General features: G+C 43.0%; 2 protein-coding genes across 2 annotated transcripts; both read right to left on the bottom strand.

Moving 5' to 3' along the window:
* Nucleotides 1-36: 36 nt before the first annotated feature.
* Nucleotides 37-3,768, bottom strand: EAE98_004031 (uncharacterized protein; the record flags this gene model as incomplete). The annotated part of the gene is made up of 1 exon (XM_038951651.1): nucleotides 37-3,768. The coding sequence occupies one exon, from the start codon at nucleotides 3,766-3,768 to the stop codon at nucleotides 37-39; it is 3,732 nt and encodes a 1,243-aa protein (XP_038812124.1).
* A 2,004-nt stretch (nucleotides 3,769-5,772) lies between these two features.
* EAE98_004030 (uncharacterized protein) lies at nucleotides 5,773-10,372 on the bottom strand. Its single transcript, XM_038951650.1, has 3 exons — nucleotides 9,206-10,372; nucleotides 7,986-8,974; nucleotides 5,773-7,933 (listed from the first exon to the last, which is right to left on the bottom strand). Exons 2-3 carry the CDS (start codon nucleotides 8,853-8,855, stop codon nucleotides 6,728-6,730), a joined length of 2,076 nt encoding a protein of 691 aa, XP_038812123.1. The 5' UTR covers nucleotides 8,856-8,974; nucleotides 9,206-10,372; the 3' UTR covers nucleotides 5,773-6,727.
* Between the last annotated feature and the right edge of the window lie 8,977 nt (nucleotides 10,373-19,349).

Below are 19,349 nucleotides of genomic sequence, written 5' to 3'. Positions count from 1 at the left end.
CCATCCTCTTCATTCCTCCCTCCCCCATCTCCACAGCTACCCCCTCATCAAATTCCCATGCGGCACCCCCACTCCCCCACCAATCCTCCACCACAAAAAATTCTCCACCGTCTTCCGCACCAGTCCCCGCGCCTTCCTCACCCTCATCCCCTTTTTCAACCGTCGAAAACTCTCGGGTAGTCTTTTCCCATCTGGATCGCGCGCGGTGGCGGACTCCCACCACTCTTCCTCTCTCTTGCATCTTTGCAGGATTTGGGAGACGGTGCATGGGGTGAAGAGGGTGTGGGGTGGAAAACGGATTGGTGACGTGTTTGTGTTTGTATTCGGGGTTGGTTTGGGGGGGTAGGGCGATTGAGAAGACGGAGGGGGATTAGCGCAGAGAGGAATAGCAGGGAGCGTGGTAGTATTTCCCACCGGATGCAGATAACTCATAGGTATCGCCGCCGAAATAGAAGATGCGTAGTCCAGCGGCCACCAATTCGAATTCGAGTCGTACAGAAATTTCTCATCGAGCGTCTGCATGACATGCGCGATGTGATCAGCGTCTAACCCGCGGCCGTGCAGATAGAGAATGAGGGATTGGGCGGGGGGCACCGCATATGCGGAACCGGAACGCGTGAGGTCGACGTAGGAGGTGTTGGAGTTGCTGGAGGAGGTGGAGCTGGGTGGGGCGGAGATCTTGGATTTGCGGGGTTTGAGACGGAGGAGGGGGTGGGGTTTGGATTTGGGTTTGGAGAGGGTGGCTTTGGAGTGTGTGCTTTTGGTTTTGTGGCTGGGTTGGGGGAGCGAGGATTTTTCTCTGGGCTTGTGGTTGTTGAGTTTGGCGATGCTTGCGGTGGAGAGGGAGGATTTGCGGAGGGAGCTGGCGCTTTTGGATGCGGATTTCGAGAAGGTTTCGCATGGAGCGTCTTCTGGGGTTGGGGGGAGAGATCGATTCTTCGCGAAAGCTCGGGAAAGTGATTTTACGGTAGGAACGAAAGATTTCGTGGGTTTCGCAGACTTTGTAGGCGACGGCACCGGTGTCAATGAACCTGTCGAAGATCTCGATCTCGATGACGATCTTCTGGATGTGGGAACGGGATCCAGATAACTCATGATCACCATTTCCGCAGTCGGATCGTGAGGTTTGTGGGTTTCTTCGTGGACGGAATAGCCGAGTATATCTTCCATGAAATCCGCATCCCAGGACGCAGGACGCGCATTTTCTCTTTCCGAAGGCGCAATACCAATGGTGGTACAATCATTAGCTACTTCGTACGGAGGATAGAGTTGGAATGCGTGGGGTGCGAATTTCGATGTACCGATTGCGTAATCTTCTTGACACTCCGTACCATGGTATGAGGAATTACCAAAAGAGTAATTGACAGATACTCCATCATCGCTTTCGTAGTCTTCGTCGTCGTCGGTATCGTATGGTTTTTCGCTGACGAGACTCTCTGCATTTGATGGCGCCAATAGGTCTTGACCGAATCTGCTGTTGAAGGTATAGCTACGTGCCATGCGTCCTCGGAAGCTATCACTGGTGCGTATGTTGGTGTTGGCGCCAGTGCAATGATCATCAGTGATGTCATATCCTTCAACAATCGAACCCGCATAATCTCCTTCTTCAGATCCATCGCCAGATCTATTGCTCAGAGAAACCTCAGAAGGACGGCGAGAGAATCGATCCGCGTCGGAACCTGTGGATTCTGTCGGATCAGAATTTCCCGTACCCTCTCCACCGTTGTAATCATCGTATAGAAAGCCATCACTATCATATTCCGTCGGACTTCCAGTCTTGACATCCTCATCAGAACATCTCCGCTGACCTCTCTCCACACACCCATCATCATCTCCCCCACAACCCTCCAATCGAAACCTCAACTCCAATTCCTTCAAGCCCGGAATCTCCAATCCACGCACCTCTCTCCTATTAACCCCATTCAGACCAACATCATTCGGTTCAAACAACGGCACCCCAAAATAATCCGAATAGTTACTCTTAACATCAAACGCCGGGCCCATTCTCCAATCTCCCACTGCAACAATATGAAAATGTCTCTGCATCTTCGTCATATCTTCCCACTCATGAGCCCATCCCGGCATTCCCAGAAGATCAACCAAATTTTTATGTCTCGGTTCCGATCCCAGTTCAACATCATCATCATCTTCTTCTTCCATCTCCACAATCGAAACAACATCCCCATCATCACCCACCACACTTCCCGCCTTCGAAGTAGGAGGATTAACATACCCCTCGGGAATAAAATCAAAAGGAACCCGAATCTCCGCCCCATACAATCTCTTCAATTCCCTAGTCGTCAACGCAACAACATGATCAGGATCCGCTTCCTCGGTACTATCCGCCCACTCACTCACTTCCTGATACCGATCATACGCCAAATACGGATTATCCGTCTCGGGATTATACCCCGGGATCTCCGCGCCGTACGCCGCCGGATTCTGATAGAAGCGTCGCGCATGCTTATGGTACACGGTATCCGAAGAAATATTATCCCAATTGAGCGAGAACGAGCCGCGGGAACTGTAGTGCCGGGATCGCAGAGAAGGAGAGCGCGAGCGCGCTTCCTGCGGCCCCAGAGTCGAAACGTCGGATTCCGAGCCTGATCTTCTCCTTGACTTTGATTTATCGAACGGCGCGTGCGTATTCTTACTCGGAGTAAATTGTTTAGGGTCGAATCTGGGGAAATCGTGGATCTCGGGATTGCGGCGCGGGCCAATGAATGGTCGTGCGCCATCTCTCGGTTCCATGATATCCTCATCGCCTTGAAAACTCATGTTGAGACTCTTGCCTTCCTCGAAAGAAGAATGGTGGTCTGGAGATTCACTCCCGTCCATTTGCGCTCCAAGCATGACGTGGTCATCTTTTGCAGGTCGGATTGTCTGTGATGAATGTCCCGAGTTATTGCTCCGTCTGCTGAGACTCCGAGTAAAGTTCCATGCCTTGTTTGTTCTAGACTCTACACTGCCGTCGCTTCCTCTTTCTTTATCTCTGTTTCTACCGATTGATAGACTTCCCTTGGGAAGACTTCTTGCTATTTCGCCTTTAGCCTTATCAGACCAGCAATCCTTATTCTCGACCTGAGAATTCCAAGTTGCGTGTAAATCTTGACCAACACTCCTTCCTCTCTCACGCGAAACATTTTCCACAGAACCAGATGACGTTGCAGGCGCATGCTCGTAAGCAATCATAACTCCCGAAGAATCGCGTTCAATTTCTTCAGAACCATCCATTTCACTTACTTGGTACTCGTCATCCCCCAGAGAAGCATTGCGCTTTTCCAAGTCATCCGCCTGAACGGTTGACATGCTCGAGACGGTCGAGGTACTGGCTGTGCTAGAACCCGCTTGCTTTTTTCTTCTCATTCTGTGCAATTCTGGACTCAGAGGCTTGGATATCTTTACCTGTGACATTTTTCCCGTGCCGACAAACAAAGATTCTCCATCATGATCATCATCTCTCTTCTCATCCGCACAAACAGTTTCACCACCCTCTTCCTCCTCCTCCTCCTTCCTCTCCACCCCCGCAGTAATCACCGTCCTCCCCCCAACCCCCCTCTCCACCTCCCCACAAACCACACACACACACCCCTCCACATGTCTCTCCTCCACGCCCGTCCCAAAATCCACATTCAGCGTAATATCCTCTTCGAAGAGAATGCGATCGCCCCCCTCCGTAATCAACGCGCGCGCCTCCACCAACTCATAATATTGTTCGGGCGTCATTGAGAGGGGGCCCGGATAAGGGGGGACTCCTCGAGGAAGCATTTTTTGTTGGTTGAATTTTGAGGGTTGAGTTGAGTTCGAGAATAGTCGAGGATGGGTCGGATGGTTGTTGTGATATTTTGTCTCGGGTGGTTTTCTGATTGAAAAGTAAAAGTAAAAGTAAGAGTAAAAGTAAAACTAAAACCAAAGTACAATATCTTCCTAAATACTTCTCGAATCAATTTCAACTTCAACTTCAACCTATCAATGAATACCCATGAACCTGAACTATAATTTTTCAATTCGAAAACTGAACAAAGCTAGCTAGGTAGCTCAAGAAGCACAATTTTCCTACCTAGTACTTATTCATTAATCAATCAGTGAATCCCTCTCTCTTGACATTAAATTCACAGACACATACCTTTATTATTGTAGGCATTCAAAGCCCACTCACTCTCTAGCAATTATCAGCACTTTGATTGTTACTATATACACTTTCTCTTTATTAATCAAAGAGACGTCGATGTTTTTTATTTTATTTTATTCTTAGAAAACAAGATCAAGACCAAGAATTCAAAAGGTGAGAGTACTATCCATCTCTAGTATATACGCGACGTATCGAAAAGCCAGCCGAGATACCTACCTACCTACCTACCCAATCCATCCATCCATCACTAAAGAAAGAAACAGCCAGAAACTCCAGCTAACTAATACAGATGATATGTAGCAAAACACAAACAATCACGATCCACCTAGTGAAGCATAAAAGCAAATTGCTTATTACAAATATAGACAGAGACCGTATATATAAAAATTTGAGAGCAAATTTAATTACCTACCTACCTACCTACCTAGGTACCTAGGTATATAGGTAATGTGAATGAATGGATGGATGGAAGGATAAATAAAGACTTGCAAAGAAAACCTTATGGTGATTGATGGTAGTGAATGAGATGGTAGTGAATGAGATGAGATGATATGATACCTATGATATAATATGATATTAGGTAACAAGATCAACAGAATCGAAAAGAGTGAATTGAGAAAAAAAATGAAAGCGAGAAAAGTGAGATGAAGAGTAAATGAATGACAAATAGATGGTGAGAGAGTTATAGAAAGATCCATATCTCAGACTGAGATAGGTATGGATCTCTTGTTTCTAGAGAGAGAGAGACTGTGAGTCCAATATAATGGCTACTAGATAGACATGTGTGAGTGAGTGAGTTCAAAGCACCTCTCACCCAATCCCCAATCCCCAATTTCCAACAAGTCTCTCAACTGGTGAACGAATCGCTCCTCTCCATTGTGATTCTTTTGTCCATTATATTATACCTAGTATCCACGAACCTACTTCTCTGTCCAACTGACCTACACCTACACCTGCATCTGCACTTGCATCTAAACTTATCACACTCTCAAACCTCATCATAAATCAACCCATTCAACCTCCAGCTCTCTCAGTTCTTTCAACCAAAATTCCCAATTAGTGTCTCCTTCCTTTCTCCCTTCCTTTCTCCCTTCCTTTCTCCCTTCCTTTCTCCCTTCCTTTCTCCCAAAAACTCCTCTCCATCTTCTCTTCTTCTCTTCCTCTCAGACATCAACCGACTCCCCATTCCCATCTACATCCCCATCTACCTACATCCCCATCTACATTTCCATCATTTCTTGTTTCTATCTTCTATATATACATATATACATATATACATACATACCTAAATACCTACCTAAATACCTACCTAAATACATACCTACATATAAAAAAGTTACCTATCATTCACAAATATACCAATATAAAATCAAAGTCAAAATCAAAATCAAAGTCAAAGTCAAAGTCGATGATGATATATACTTATGCAAGAAACATTTCATGAAATACTCTTTCTGCATTCATTCTATACCAACCACTCCACGACTACTGCACTATGTTCTGCAAAATGTCACCATGAGTGACTGACTTCATCAACAGGGTGTGCATCGGCTACAAATCTAATGCATCGATGGAAATGAACAAAGGCACTTGCCACCATTAGACAAAAACTTCAACACTTCACAAATTCACAGCATCAATCAGTGCAACTTGACATTTTATATTCTGAATGGTTTCCATTTTATTCATTTACTGGCACACAGTTGTCAAGTTATCAAAATATACAACCAACCACGCAATCCAAAACATCCAATCCAATCCTCGCAATTCAAACAGGCCATTTCCTCTCATCGCAATCAAATTCATCCCTTAACCTTTGTTTCCCCCACTGAAAGTCTAGACGAGATCTAACATTATGCACCTGTCATCCCAACCTATCCCGTCCCATTCCGGCATATCCCAAAAAAACAAAAAACACCAATTGAAATCCCAAACTTCGCATACCCAAACATACTAACATGCACCTTGCCAAATTGGTTGGTTGCAAAATAAAGCAAAAAAAAGACGCACATACGCATACTCCAACGTGTTTCTAATAGATAAATCAATCATTTGAAATGATCAGAAAACAAGTTTTGGCCCCAACCGAACCCCTTAAGTGATGCGTGGATTTTAGTTGCTTCCCAGATAATAAACACACCAACCATGAATCATGGTTCGACAACTATTGTACAGATGTTTGTAGTCGATTGATGCGAAGGAAACGACAGACGTTGGGTATCAGAATTTCAAAAATTGAAGAAAAATGCAGGTATGCAAGACCAGAATCCGAACCGACTTGCCCAGCCCCAAATGACTCCAAGAACAATGCGAATTTATAATAGGTGTGGTAAGTAAAGTTAAAAAAAAAAGATTACGAGGCGATTTCCAAACTTTTTAGTATATGTAATAGTAGTAGTTCGTCTCCAGCAGTTCTTGGAGATATTGCTTCTTTCATATTCATATAATGCTTGCCGCAATAACGTATCCGGAGTTTGGCTTGAATATGACTCCGGGTCAGTGGACCTTTTGGAATGCTATTTTTGTGGCTCGGCTCTGCTGTTAAAATGCACCCTCGAAAGATTAATGTTTGCAGATATGCAGTTTGCCAATCCTTCAAGACTCGTCAACTGGCAGATCGGTATCCTGAATCATGTTGACGTCGGCTTCATCCTCAGCATCAGGATTGACAAGATATGCTAATGGTGCCCAAACCCGCCAGTGTAAAATACCGATATGGGCAATTCTGGTTGCAATATCTGAAATTTCCTCCTTTTGTCCGTTTGCTTGGGTATTGAGGTTCATAAGTCCATTCGTAGGTTTTGGCGACGTGGCCGCATCAAATATCTGGAGACTCGTCAAAGGAGTATACGACTCGACAAGCTTTTGTAACTCGGGGAAAAGTTTCGAGATTATGTACGTTTCTGCTTCTTGATAGATCCTGGACTGTGAATTTGAGAGATGAAATTGAAGATGTGATTCGAATACTGGAAGGCGTGCCATAGGTGTTGGTGTTGAGCGAAGAATTTGCAAAGCAATGTTTGAGGATAACACGGCCCACCTATCTTGTGACGAGGAAGAAGCCAGAAGAGCTTGTAGAGAGGTGCGCACTTGTGACGTAGAGTCGGAATTCTGAATGGACAGGTAAAGTGGTGTTACAGGATACGTCTCGGGCGTAGATGCAGTCGTTGATGGGGATGATCTTGGGCTAGACGTTAAGGAGTCCATAGCTTCGTCTTCTAGATTTGGTACCCATACTTGTCGACCCGAAAGTTCTCTCGAGAAATGACCTCTTTCCTGTACCATGTGATTATACTTGCGTTTGGCTGTAAAGTCATTCTCTGAGGGTACAGTCGGCGCCGAGAGTACACCTTCATCTGCAGGAGAAGAGATATAAGACGAAGCAGCAGGTGTATCATCCTGTGGAACAGATCGGGCCTCGTTCGATTTGGATGCCGCATCAAGTTTGTGATAGAGGAACATACAAATCTCAAGGTTAATTAGATCCAGCATATCCGCACGAAGTTTAACAAGGCGCTCCTCATCGAATAGGAAGGTGTGAGGAACAGGTTCCAAGGCTTTCGATGGTAGGGTTAGATTTACAAGTGCTTTCATGAAGTCCCACGTGTTTCCTTGAGTTCGTGTTGATGCATCCGAGGGAAGACTATCTGGCAAATTTGATGCCTTTCTGAACCAATCATGGGCTGAAGCAATGTCTACTCTACCCATTGCAATCTTTCTTACAAAGAATTTTTGCTCAAATTGGACAGTGTCTTCGATGAGCAGCGGGCGCAAACACCTGATCTGATGATTTGCAACATCCTAAATCACCTATCAGTAAATGTCTATCAGGTACATCTCACATAGAACTTACGAGCTTCATAGCTTCCAAGACACCCAGCAGATTTCGCATTCCGGAGACCAACATTGCCACATCTCCGTTTTGGTTACCCTCACTCAAGTGAACGACCATCTCATCAACCCAACTATCTCTCATTGGCGCACAATGGCACTTCAAGAGTTGTGATAGCCACAACGCAAGTTTATTCAGATCAGCAACGCCTTTTCGAAATTGCTGCATTAATAGATCAACGTTAAAGGTCTCCTCGACCGATGACCGATCCCGCTGTGGGACTAATGTTTCGAGAATGCCTTTGATGGCTTTCAGCGTGGCTGGCAAGCACCACTCCGCATCACCTAAATCTTTCTCGAATTGCTCACGATCTTTACTCATCAAGAAGCCTTCAAGTTGCGATCGCATCGTCTCCCAGAAATCGTTGGCCTTCTGGCTCTTCTTGCGTCCCTTTTCTCCATCGAGATTGGGCCTAAAGTGTAAATCCGGATCGAAGTTAATGTCGTGTCGGAGTTTGGGGTTGTGCACTATCTTATTCACATCGAGTTCACTTAATGTTGATTTGGTGACGGGAGGTTCTAATGCTGGCTTGACCACGGTCTGTGTACTTTTCTTTGACGCATCGGAAACTTCTTGGCTAGACGAGGTTGTCGATCGTTCAAAAGGATATCTGGGGGCCGGATTTGTGGGTGGTGAGCTACTACTAGCTGTGAATGTATTGGTCGATTGTAGACCATATCCCTGAGGGTTGTGGCTGTTAATCTCCCTGGATTCTTGCGGTCTCTCTGTTACCTGAGCCTCGGGTACAGCTCTTCCATCATTATTCGCCGGTCTCTCGGGGGTAGTGGTGATGCTATTCCCACGTTGTCTCTTCCCTGCATCGTGCTCCATTTTGCCCTGATTTCCAACCAAACTTTGTGGTGTTTAACTGCAAAAGTTGTCTCCAGATGATCAAGTTGTTATTATTAGAGAAGAATTGCGCCGTAGTGCAAAAGATGCCAAAAGTAAAACTATTAAAGTACCGTGTTAGTAATTGCCTTTTCTAGTGGCTTGGGCTTCCAGGTATAGTTAATGTGTGTGGGCAAACAACGAGTGAGCTCTGTACTTCGAAGAGTATGATCTCGTGGATGCGGTTGCGGGTAGGAACATTTTCTTGTACACCCATTTCGAGGAGTTCTCGAATCCACACGAAAGAGTTGTTTGTACTTATGCACAAGGCCGGGAACTTGCAAAAAACATACCTCTTTGTGAAACCTGATAGATCCTCTTCGCCCCAATGATTTGACAACCAATGTTTTTTTTTAATTGATTTTTTCCCCCGCCGAATTGAATTGCTAGTGGCGACAATGGTAGTTGTACCGGAAAGGACAGGAATTGGCTGGAAAGCCTTGTTGAATGAATGAAGTCGAGAGGAGGTTGTTGAAAGATGACCACAACAAAGGATGTTCTTTGGAAGCAGAACAATCTAATAAAAGAGGAAAGGGCAATGAGAGATGAAAGCAAAAGATATTAAAGAAGTAAGGAAGGAAAACAATTGAGAGAGAAAATGACAATTGAAGTGTATAATAATTACAATTGTGCGAGTGAGAGTAGTGAGGAGTATCGAGTGTGGTAGTTCTTTGGTTTGGGCTTGGGGGGAATTTTGGGATGGCTGTATGCTGATGTGATAGTGAGTGCTGATGCAGTGGATTGCAGTATATGCAATACTGTAATGCTATGTAAGCGTTTTTTGGTTTTTTTGGTTTTTTGGGTTCTTTATTTCTTTCTTTCTTTTCTTTTCTTGTTTTGATCCTTCTGTGGAATGAAGAGACGGCGAGGAGAGAAAGGAAAGAGCAAAGTTTCGAATTCGAAATCGAATGTGAAAAAGCGGAGGGAGAGAAAGAGAAAGAGAGCAGACGAGAGAGGATCTGAGATTGTGATGGGTCGCAATTGAGACAACAGACGTGCTCTGTTTGGAATGAAAGCCAGGGACGCCTTGACCTTTGGGAAATTCAATAAGCCAGGGAATCGTTCCTTCCACAATCGTCTGGCTATATTATTATATAATATAGCGAAATGGATAGTTAATATGTAATATGTAGATGATAGGTGTGGGAAGAGAGGAGAATGAAAGATGGAGAGAGAGAGAGAGAGAGTGTGTGTGTGTGTGTGTATGTATGTGTATGTGTGTGTGTGTGTGTATGTGTATGTGTGTATTCTTCTTTTTTAATTACAAATTTTTATATCGATCAATGCAAGCTGACTCTCTGAACGATGTTACTTTTGCAAGAGGAAATCGACAATATATTAGGTATAGTGTACCTGGGTATACTCTGGAGGTGTAGTAAGTTGGTGGTATATTATATGTAATAAGAGGGTGAGAGGGCGAGAGGGTAAGAGGGTAAAAGGGTAATAAGAGGGTAAAATGGTAAGAGGAGAGGGTAGGAGGTACAAAGTAAGAGGTAAAATACAAAGTAAGAAGTAAGAAGTAAAAAGTGCCTAGGTAACTTCTTAGCATCATCATTAGTACCTATCTAGTATCTATCTAGTCCCTATTTCTAAGTCTCTCTAGTTCTTTAGTTCTAAATCTTCTCATCTTTTCATCCTTTAGTGTTCCTCAGCTGGACCAGATATTCAATAGACCACCAGATATCCATCCTCGCCTCCCCACGCACGAGTCAATACGACCAGATAGGGCTTGGAGACGATACCACCTACTAGTACCTAGGTAGGTATATGTATGGTATGTGTGTCTGAATCAATCCATTCAATACTTCAATACCCAAGAATGAACCTCATGCCTACCTAGTAGCTGATAAATAGGTAGATAGATTCTTCACAAAATCCTCTTTCCGTCTGTATGGTTCGATTGACGACATGGTTAGTTCATTTAGTTGCGTGATTTGACATCATTCCTATTGCTTTCTTTTTCACACCTAGACAATACTCGTACAATACAATACAATGCAATACAATACATACCTACATGGACAGTACATACATACATAAGTTATTTTTATCCTTTACCGACCGTCTTCCTTAAAAAGAGATTGGTGAAAATATCTGAAAATATCTGAAAATATCTGAAAATATCTGAAAATATCTGAAAATATCTGAAAATATCTCCGAGAATGAGAAAAGAATAAGGATTGGTCATTGTCATGTCGACATTGCCATTGCCATTGCCATTGCCATCACCATTGCCACCGTCGCCTTCACCGTCACTGCCGCCCATCCAAATCTTCATTATTTTTCACACCAACAGTTAGGTTAGGGATCACCAGAAAGTTCCGGAAAAGTTAACGCCTCCTATCTCATCTTTAATGTTATTTTAATACGCCCAATTTATTTATTGCCTGCATGTGCATATGCAGCAGCCTTGCTTTCGCATCGGCAGTGAAAGCAGGCGCGCGGTCCATACTTGAGAGGTGATTGGTGAATTTTGCTCAGGCTCCTGGATATCATGCAGAGATGGATCTGATTCTCACATATACCTTCCCACGATTTCCATGATATCACGACATTGTATTGCAACTCTTCGGCATTCACATTAGAGGTCACACTCCCCATCTGGAAACTTAGATTTCAACGGTTGTTAGATCTTCCTTTAGTATTCCCTAGGCAGACCTTAGGAGACACGGGAAGCTGTGGTAAGGGAAGGAATCAGCCGTGGCCCGTATGATACAGAACCCAGGAGCCTAGGTGAGTGGGAGGTGATAACATCCTAGAGGAATACCAAGTCCATTAAGGATTTAGTAAACTTTCTAGTGAGTTTGGGAGTTTGGTTAATCTTAGCCTTGGTGGACGTTGAAGATTACTTTTCATGCTGCTGATGATACACGCATTCATACGCCAATGCGAGATGCTGACTCGTTGATTAAGTGTGAGGGGAGGGAGAGAACTGAGAACTGAGAACTGAGAACTTTACTTCGTAGAACTTAGAACTCAGAACTCAGAACTCAGAACTCAGAACTCCAAAGCAGGGTTGAATGTCGGCGAAACCGATGCAGCTCAAAGTCTATTATCATCCAGCTTAACTCCGTACAGACTCCAGAATACCTAATAAGTAGTACAAAGGCTAACAGTCCGTATACCCTACATTCTACATTCTACATTCTACATTGATTACTCTATCCTCTATCCTCTATCCTCTATATCCTATACTCTATCCTCTGTATACTCCGTACTTCACCTGTACTCGGTACAGCCTTCATACCAGGATCAACACTAGCCTCTTCTAGGCTTGTTCCAGGCCTCATTATTAGAGTTTTGAACTCCATGTGCTAAACCCCTGGTTTAAAGTCATTTCATTTTTCCTTCTCGTTTTAACAATCGGCAGCCGTGCTATGGGGTCGGGGGTGCACTATCCAGTCAGAAACAATTAGGAATCCCGCAACTACCGCCTTTTCTCGCTTTTTAATCCTTATCCATCGATCCCTCGTCTCGCCTGACGGTCTGAGCCGTCTCGCCTGATATCTTCCGCTACCAAAACCACTTCTCTGATACTTTGATTCTACAGAGCATAGCGCGTTTCCTAATTCGATCTTCTGGGATTCCAAACCCTTGTGGCCGGGTTCATCTTTATGTCATAATAGGTTAGATCCCTACCAATTGACTGGGTGCTGGATTGTCCCCTCTTCTTCAGCCTCGTGCTCACCATTTTTTCACCGAATCACCTCAAGTAACCATGGGTATCCTCGAAGCCCGATTATAAACAATCTCTCCATTTCCTTCTAGAAGCTATCGTCTTGTTAGCTCAGAAAGGATATTCCCTACAGGATTCCTCGAAACAATCTGAAAGATACATCCGTATCAGCTTATCAGCACAACAGGGCCAACGAAGGTAAAAAAAATTAGATCGTGGCCAAAACGGACGGGACCTTCTCACCCAACGGATCAATGCTTAACCAAAGAAACGCTCCAACTCGGGTAGGGACACCATCATTGCTGCACGCAGCCTTACCATCTGAAAACATAAGTATGCAGCAGTAGCTGAATTCGCAAAGGTCGCCGTTCAGGAGCATCAAGATTTTATTACTCAGATCATTTCCACCGATGTAGGGCGTCGCCAGGGGCGTCAGATTTCGCTTCTCAAACTGTAATATGACCGATGCGAAAAGCTGTTCATGATCCTACAAGCCCCTTCTCCAGTGTTCACGTCTTACTACGTACTTTTATTCAGATGACGCCCGGGGACACGGAAAATAGATTCAACCGAATGTAATCTCAGACAATCCTCTTCCTCTGAACAACGGGAAATCTTGAAGAAGGACGGGCTCTTGTGACAACAGAGGAATTGCAACATATCTACGTGTATAAAACTCTGTCCCGTCTTTTCCAAATCATCTGCAAGACTTGGTGTTCCTCGCAGGGCTCACACTGTTACTTCGTATATGAGAATCTATACACAACGTAGTCACAACATCGGCAAGCCCGTCGCTCGTCACCTATCCCACACGTAAGAAAGACCAGGTAAAACTCATCAAACACAATTTCACAAGTCTTTTCAATTCTTGCAACCTCCACGTCTATGTCGTACTCAACACGTACATTACTATAAGAGATGGGTCCGATATATTAACTCGCTGCAAAGCTCACGAGAGACGGACATTGGCATACCTGGGTACCTCCTTACTAGACGTACTATTTGATCACAGTCTAATATGAAATCGATATGCAAACAAACGCAAGAAGCGGAACGATCAACTTCTGTTTGTTTGTCCGTTTTATCGAATTCTTTCCCCCTCCTTCCCTCCCCTTTCACTATCGCCTCCGCCTTATCCACTCCCTGCGAACGGAAAGTAGCCCAAAAGAGGTTCGAGGCTACCGAAGAATGCATTGGTAGCAGTAACATGAGTTTCTAGTAACAACCAGGGGTTTCTGCGGCTACGGTGAAATGAAACTTTGGTGTCATGATGGAAGATTATGGATCAAACATCGATAGTTTTGGAGATCGACTCAAGACTCAAGAGAAAACTCAAATCAAAAACACCCGACGCTTCCACCCCCCATCCCCCCCAAAAAAGTGAGGCGTGCGAGATTTTGCGCCACAAAGGGAACGGACGAGTCTCGGACAATCTCATCTTATCTCATCATCACGTGTTGAATGTTTTTGGAAGCAAAAGTCTCGCGATGTTTGGAATCAATGTGGTCAGATTCTAAGACTCTGAGATTCCTCAAAGCAAGCCAAAGCATCCCAAAGCATCCCAAAGCATCTCGAAACCTACTTGTATACAATCGAGTACGACCTGTCTAGGAACACTATCATATCATACCATTGACTCGTATCTCTCGGGCAACTCTTGAAGGTTACCAATCTTACCATACATGACCTACGAGACGGCTTGGGACTATGAAAGTAAGATCAGTAAGATCCTACATGCTCATCCTGCAACCCCCTTGGACGACTGAACGAATGACTCAAGTTGCCAGAGAAGTTACAAGTTTGGAAAATGCGCCGAAGACTTTGAAAAAACAGTTCTTGGTTTATTCATCCGTCTTGCCTCATATGAACCCTTTCTCGGTGCTCACAATCTCAGCCACCACTTGTTCGTAACCTGGAATCTATTAATCGCCGTCAATATTTCAAGGTTCGCTTTGCATATCAATTTTAAAAAAAAAATTGATTGATTTTTCTCTTCCCCATTCATTTATCCATTTCTTATCATTTCTGCCATTTTGATATTACCAAGCTATCCAAAGGTCTGGGGGGGCCAATTTCAAGATTGGAAATCCGGGAGTTACGGCATGAAGTTTTCCGCATGCTTTGATCGTCCAGTTCTCATTTCTCATTTCTCGTACCGGTATCATTACCATCCGACGATGAGATGAACAGTTGTTATCTACTCCATTCTTTCGAAAAGTTTATTGAATCAAGGATAATCCCATTATACTTTTCCAAGGCATCTTCGTTTCAAAATGGATGTCCTTGCATTTTTGCGCTACGTCGCGGTATTGAAAACACACGTCTCGGAATTAATGATCTATGCGGTAAATGAATTATTGAGTGCTTGCACTTGCATACAATAAATTCCAAGGCAATAAATATATTACTTTGCGCGCGGGCGGACTCGGAAGAATTTCAGCCAACCTCATACTTCACGACATATTATCGATATTGATAAATGTGACGTATATACCATAAAGGTTACATGGAATTTTCCATACTTGACAGGTTCACGAATCAAAGTTTCTGTTGGATTCGGAGATGGTCAAGGTGTTACTCAAAACGCTTGGTCCTCGAATGCTTTCTTGCTTTTCCAAGCGATGTGCAGAATCGAATATGCGGTTCATCTTTCAGAGTGTGGTTTCACAACTGCTTACTTGATACTTGATACTCGAGTCGACCGAAGACGAAGGAACATTAAATACCTATGGAATGCTCCGGGGCTCGAGTCCGCATTTCGGAACAATATCTATGCAGATGTGATGAAATGAGTGAACGTCAGTTCTTGGCGAATGAATGATAGTTCCATACTTTCATCTGGCTCCATACAATGACCATTCTATACATCACATGAAAGTAGTTATCTAAATGCAAAGGCGAAATAGAGTGAGTCACATACCTTTCTGCGATCCTGCGGTTTCCCGAATTTTCTAGCTCTTTAGTCGAGATGCATTTTGATCTATTCATTGTCGTCCAATCATTCTCGCTCCATCCTCGTCTCCCAATCATCATCTCCTATTCTTTTGTTCATTTTCCCATTCCATCCCATCCCATCAAACCACATAAATCTACATAATGCACGTGGCGACAACTAACATCCAGTACAAATTATAATTCATCACCACACATGTTACAAGAAGCACCTCGCGGATACCTACATCCTCATCCCCATCGCCACCATTGGGAAAAGAGTCTTTCTTTCTTTCTTTTGAACTTTCTTTTGAAAATAAAATCCGCTAGAATTACCAATCATCACACCTGTCTAAAGCCTCCAAGGCTCAACGCCGCTCTCTGTGCAACGCACTGTCAAAATGGTGTGGTAGGTGCAACACGTGCTACGCATGTTTTGGGTGAGTACTGCAGTATGCTTGCGCGGGGAGGCGTGGCTGTAGATGTGCATGTAGTGAGTGGATGTGCATGTAGTGAGTGGTGTGTGTGTGTGTGTGTGTATGTGAGTTGTGTGTGTATGTGAGTTGTGTGTGTATGTGAGTTGTGTGCGATGATATGTATGGTTTGGTGATGCTGCGATAGAGAGATGGAATATGTGGTGTGGTGTGGTGTGGTGTGGTGTGATGGGGTTGGTGTTGGTGTTTGTAGGTGAAGGATGGGGGATGGAGGATGGGGAATTGGTGGATGTAGTGGGATGTTGTATTTGTGGTTATAGATGTGGATGTGGATGTACTAGGCTTGACTTATTAACTTAACTTAACTCAACCTGAATCGATCTGACTCAACCTGACTCGTCTTGTACTGAGTAGGTAGCCTGAGTAGCCTGAGTAGCCTGAGTAGCCTGAGTAGCCTGAGTAGCCTGAGTAGCCTGAGTAGCCTGAGTAGCCTGAGTAGCCTGAGTAGCCTGAGTAGCCTGAGTAGCCTGAGTAGTCTTAGTTGTAGTGAGGTGAGGTTGAGGTTGAGGTAGGGTGGGTTGAGGTGAGGTTCGAAGTTGTGATGAGGTGAGATGAGGTTGAGATGGAATGGGTTGAGGTAGAGTTGAGATAGGGTAGGTTGAGGTGAGATTGTAACGAGGTGAGATGAGGTGAGGTTGTCACGAGATGAGGTTGAGGTTGTAACGAGGTGAGGTTGTAACAAGATAAGGGTAAGGTGTAACAGGAGATTATAATATCAATAAATAAATAAATAACTAAACTACATAAATAATACAATGAAATCATAAATAAATAAATAATATAGGATCTATCTATAATCGATTAAATATATAAAGCCCTTTCTCTCTCTCTTCTTTAGTAATCCCGGGTATATGTATTTATATTTATATTTATATTTATATGTATATTTATATTTATATTTATATTATCTTTAATAAATAGATAGATAGATATCCTATCTATATAAATCTTACTATTACGTCTTATTTTATTTCATCTTACTTTTATATATATAATACTTTGTCTTATATTTGTAATATGTATTGTGTATTATATATCTTATATTTTGTATAGTTTATAGTTTGTAAAATGAGTGAAAGGAAGATGGGAGGAAGATGGGAGGAAGATGGGAGGAAGATGGGAGGAAGATGGGAGGAGATGGGAGGAAGATGGGAGGAAGATGAGGAGGAGGAAGGTAATTGAGTATATAGATTGAGGGATATATAGTTGAGTTATAAGATAAGACGTAAGATGAGAAGCAAGATTCATTAGAATTAGACAGGATAGAAATACAGCTTAGAATTCAGAAAATAATATAATTAATATAATCAATGTAACAAAGTTTATATATCTAATTGATATCTAGATATCTAGATTTGTAGGTTTATATATGAGTTTATAGAATAGATTATACTTTATAATTTACAATGAGTACGCATCCCTTTCTTTCCTTATTTCTTTCTTTCTTTCTTTCTTTATATATCCTTCTATTTCTCACCACCTCACCTCCACTATCTCCATTCTTTCTAAGGTCTAAGTTTAAAGTTTAAATATTTACTTACTTATTTATTTACTTGCTTACTTCCTTAGGTACTTACTTACTTATTTACTTACTTCCCTACTTGCTTCCTTACTTACTTACTTAGCACAATCCAATCCAATTCCTCTCTCCACTAAAACAAACCCCCCCCCAGAAAAGGAGAAAAAAACAAGCGAAGCGAAAAGAAAAGAAGAGACGAAAAGAGAAATCTCATCTCGATTCTCTTCTTCTTCGCTCCTCTAACTCCTTTTTTTCCTCGCATTTTCCTCCTCTTCTCTCCTCTCCTCTCCCCTAACTCTACCTTTCCTCGTATTTTCCTTGCATTTTCCTCTAACTCCTCTAACTCCTCCTCCCTCTTGATATCTCCCCCCACAACCCTTATCCCCCATCCTCATCTTAAAAATAATAAATCATCATCAAAATCAAAACCCAAATCCCAAATCCTAAAATTTTACCCAACTACCAACTTCCCCCCTTGCCCCCGTGATTCTAATAAATCCAGTAAATCTCATCTTTTGAACTACCTACCTAGGTATACAATTCTCATTTAGATACTCTGATACTCTGATACTCTATTCTCTCAGACTTCAAAACTCACATCACATCACTCAAGATCCCATCCCATCCCATCCTATTATCTCATTATTCTTTTAAATTATCCATCCATCATATCCTTCCTACCTTCGTAATATGTATTTACTATGTAATTCTCTCTCTCTACACACACACACACATTTATTTACCAAGGTACAAATAATCTCATCTCTCATCCATTTATTCATTCAATAATCGTATTCGTATATTTGTACTGACTGCATGAACTAATAATCCTAGATACCTATTCTCCTTCTCCCTCTCTTCTTCATCTCTGTTTATCTCATCTCAATCATTCAATCCATCTAAACCCCACTGCTCCACTACCTCTGAAGAACTACCTACTTCCATCTCACACCCTTCTTTGACTTCAATCTAACAATCGCTACCTATCTATCCGAGGGCCTATGCCTTCAGTACTAGCTAGGTAAGTGCTCAATCTCTTGTATATACCACGGTTTCTATTCATTCCACTTCATCATCTTTTTCTATCCTTCACCCTGGATTTCAAAGTGTCAAATCGAACTGTTTAATCCCAATCCATCCATGCCAAATCCCTCAATAGTCCAGTACACGCACTATCCTTCTACTCCGCACCCCGTACCCCAAATTCCCATATTCACTTCCCCCTTTCTCCTCTTTCCTCTTCATATCCTCCTCTTGACCACAAACCCACACTCCCCTATCAAAACATCTAACATACAACATCTCTCACCCTACCAATCAATCTCCACGCTAAAACTAAAACTCAAACCCAAACAACACCCAGAGCACCAGACCATGCACCCAACCAATAACGCCCCTCGAATTCCAGTATTCCTACACCCATCATACATCCCTCGTATAAAACACGCCAACATCTAATCCATACAATCCCCCAAAAGTTACCAAAAATAACCAAAACTCTTTAAATGATCAAAACGCTAATGACAGTGGTATATGCTATGATTGAAAAATTGCCTTCAATGACTTCATCCCATCCCATTCGATCCATTTGCAAGCCTTCCATTCCTTTCCTTCCGTATCATTCACGCTAAATATGAAAATCCATCCTCTCATTTCTCGCCCCATTCATTCATTTCAAACTTCAATCTTTATATGCCCGCTAAAAGAGTCCCGCCGATATACCGATACCAAACAAACTGGGCAGAGACAACCAGGATAGTGCATCTCATCCAATATTAAGATACCTAAAGTTATGACTCATGGAATAAGCCTCGGTT

Source organism: Botrytis deweyae (assembly GCF_014898535.1).
Source record: "Botrytis deweyae strain B1 chromosome Unknown BDEW_007, whole genome shotgun sequence".
NCBI lineage: Eukaryota > Fungi > Ascomycota > Leotiomycetes > Helotiales > Sclerotiniaceae > Botrytis > Botrytis deweyae.
This window is presented reverse-complemented; position numbering and strand designations above follow the sequence as displayed.

Coding starts and splice junctions, on each gene's coding strand:
- EAE98_004030 (XM_038951650.1), bottom strand. CDS start 8,855: ATGGAGCACGATGCAGGGAAGAGACAACGTGGGAATAGCATCACCACT. Junction 7,934..7,985: donor TCTTGGAAGCTATGAAGCTC/GTAAGTTCTATG, acceptor TAGGTGATTTAG/GATGTTGCAAATCATCAGAT.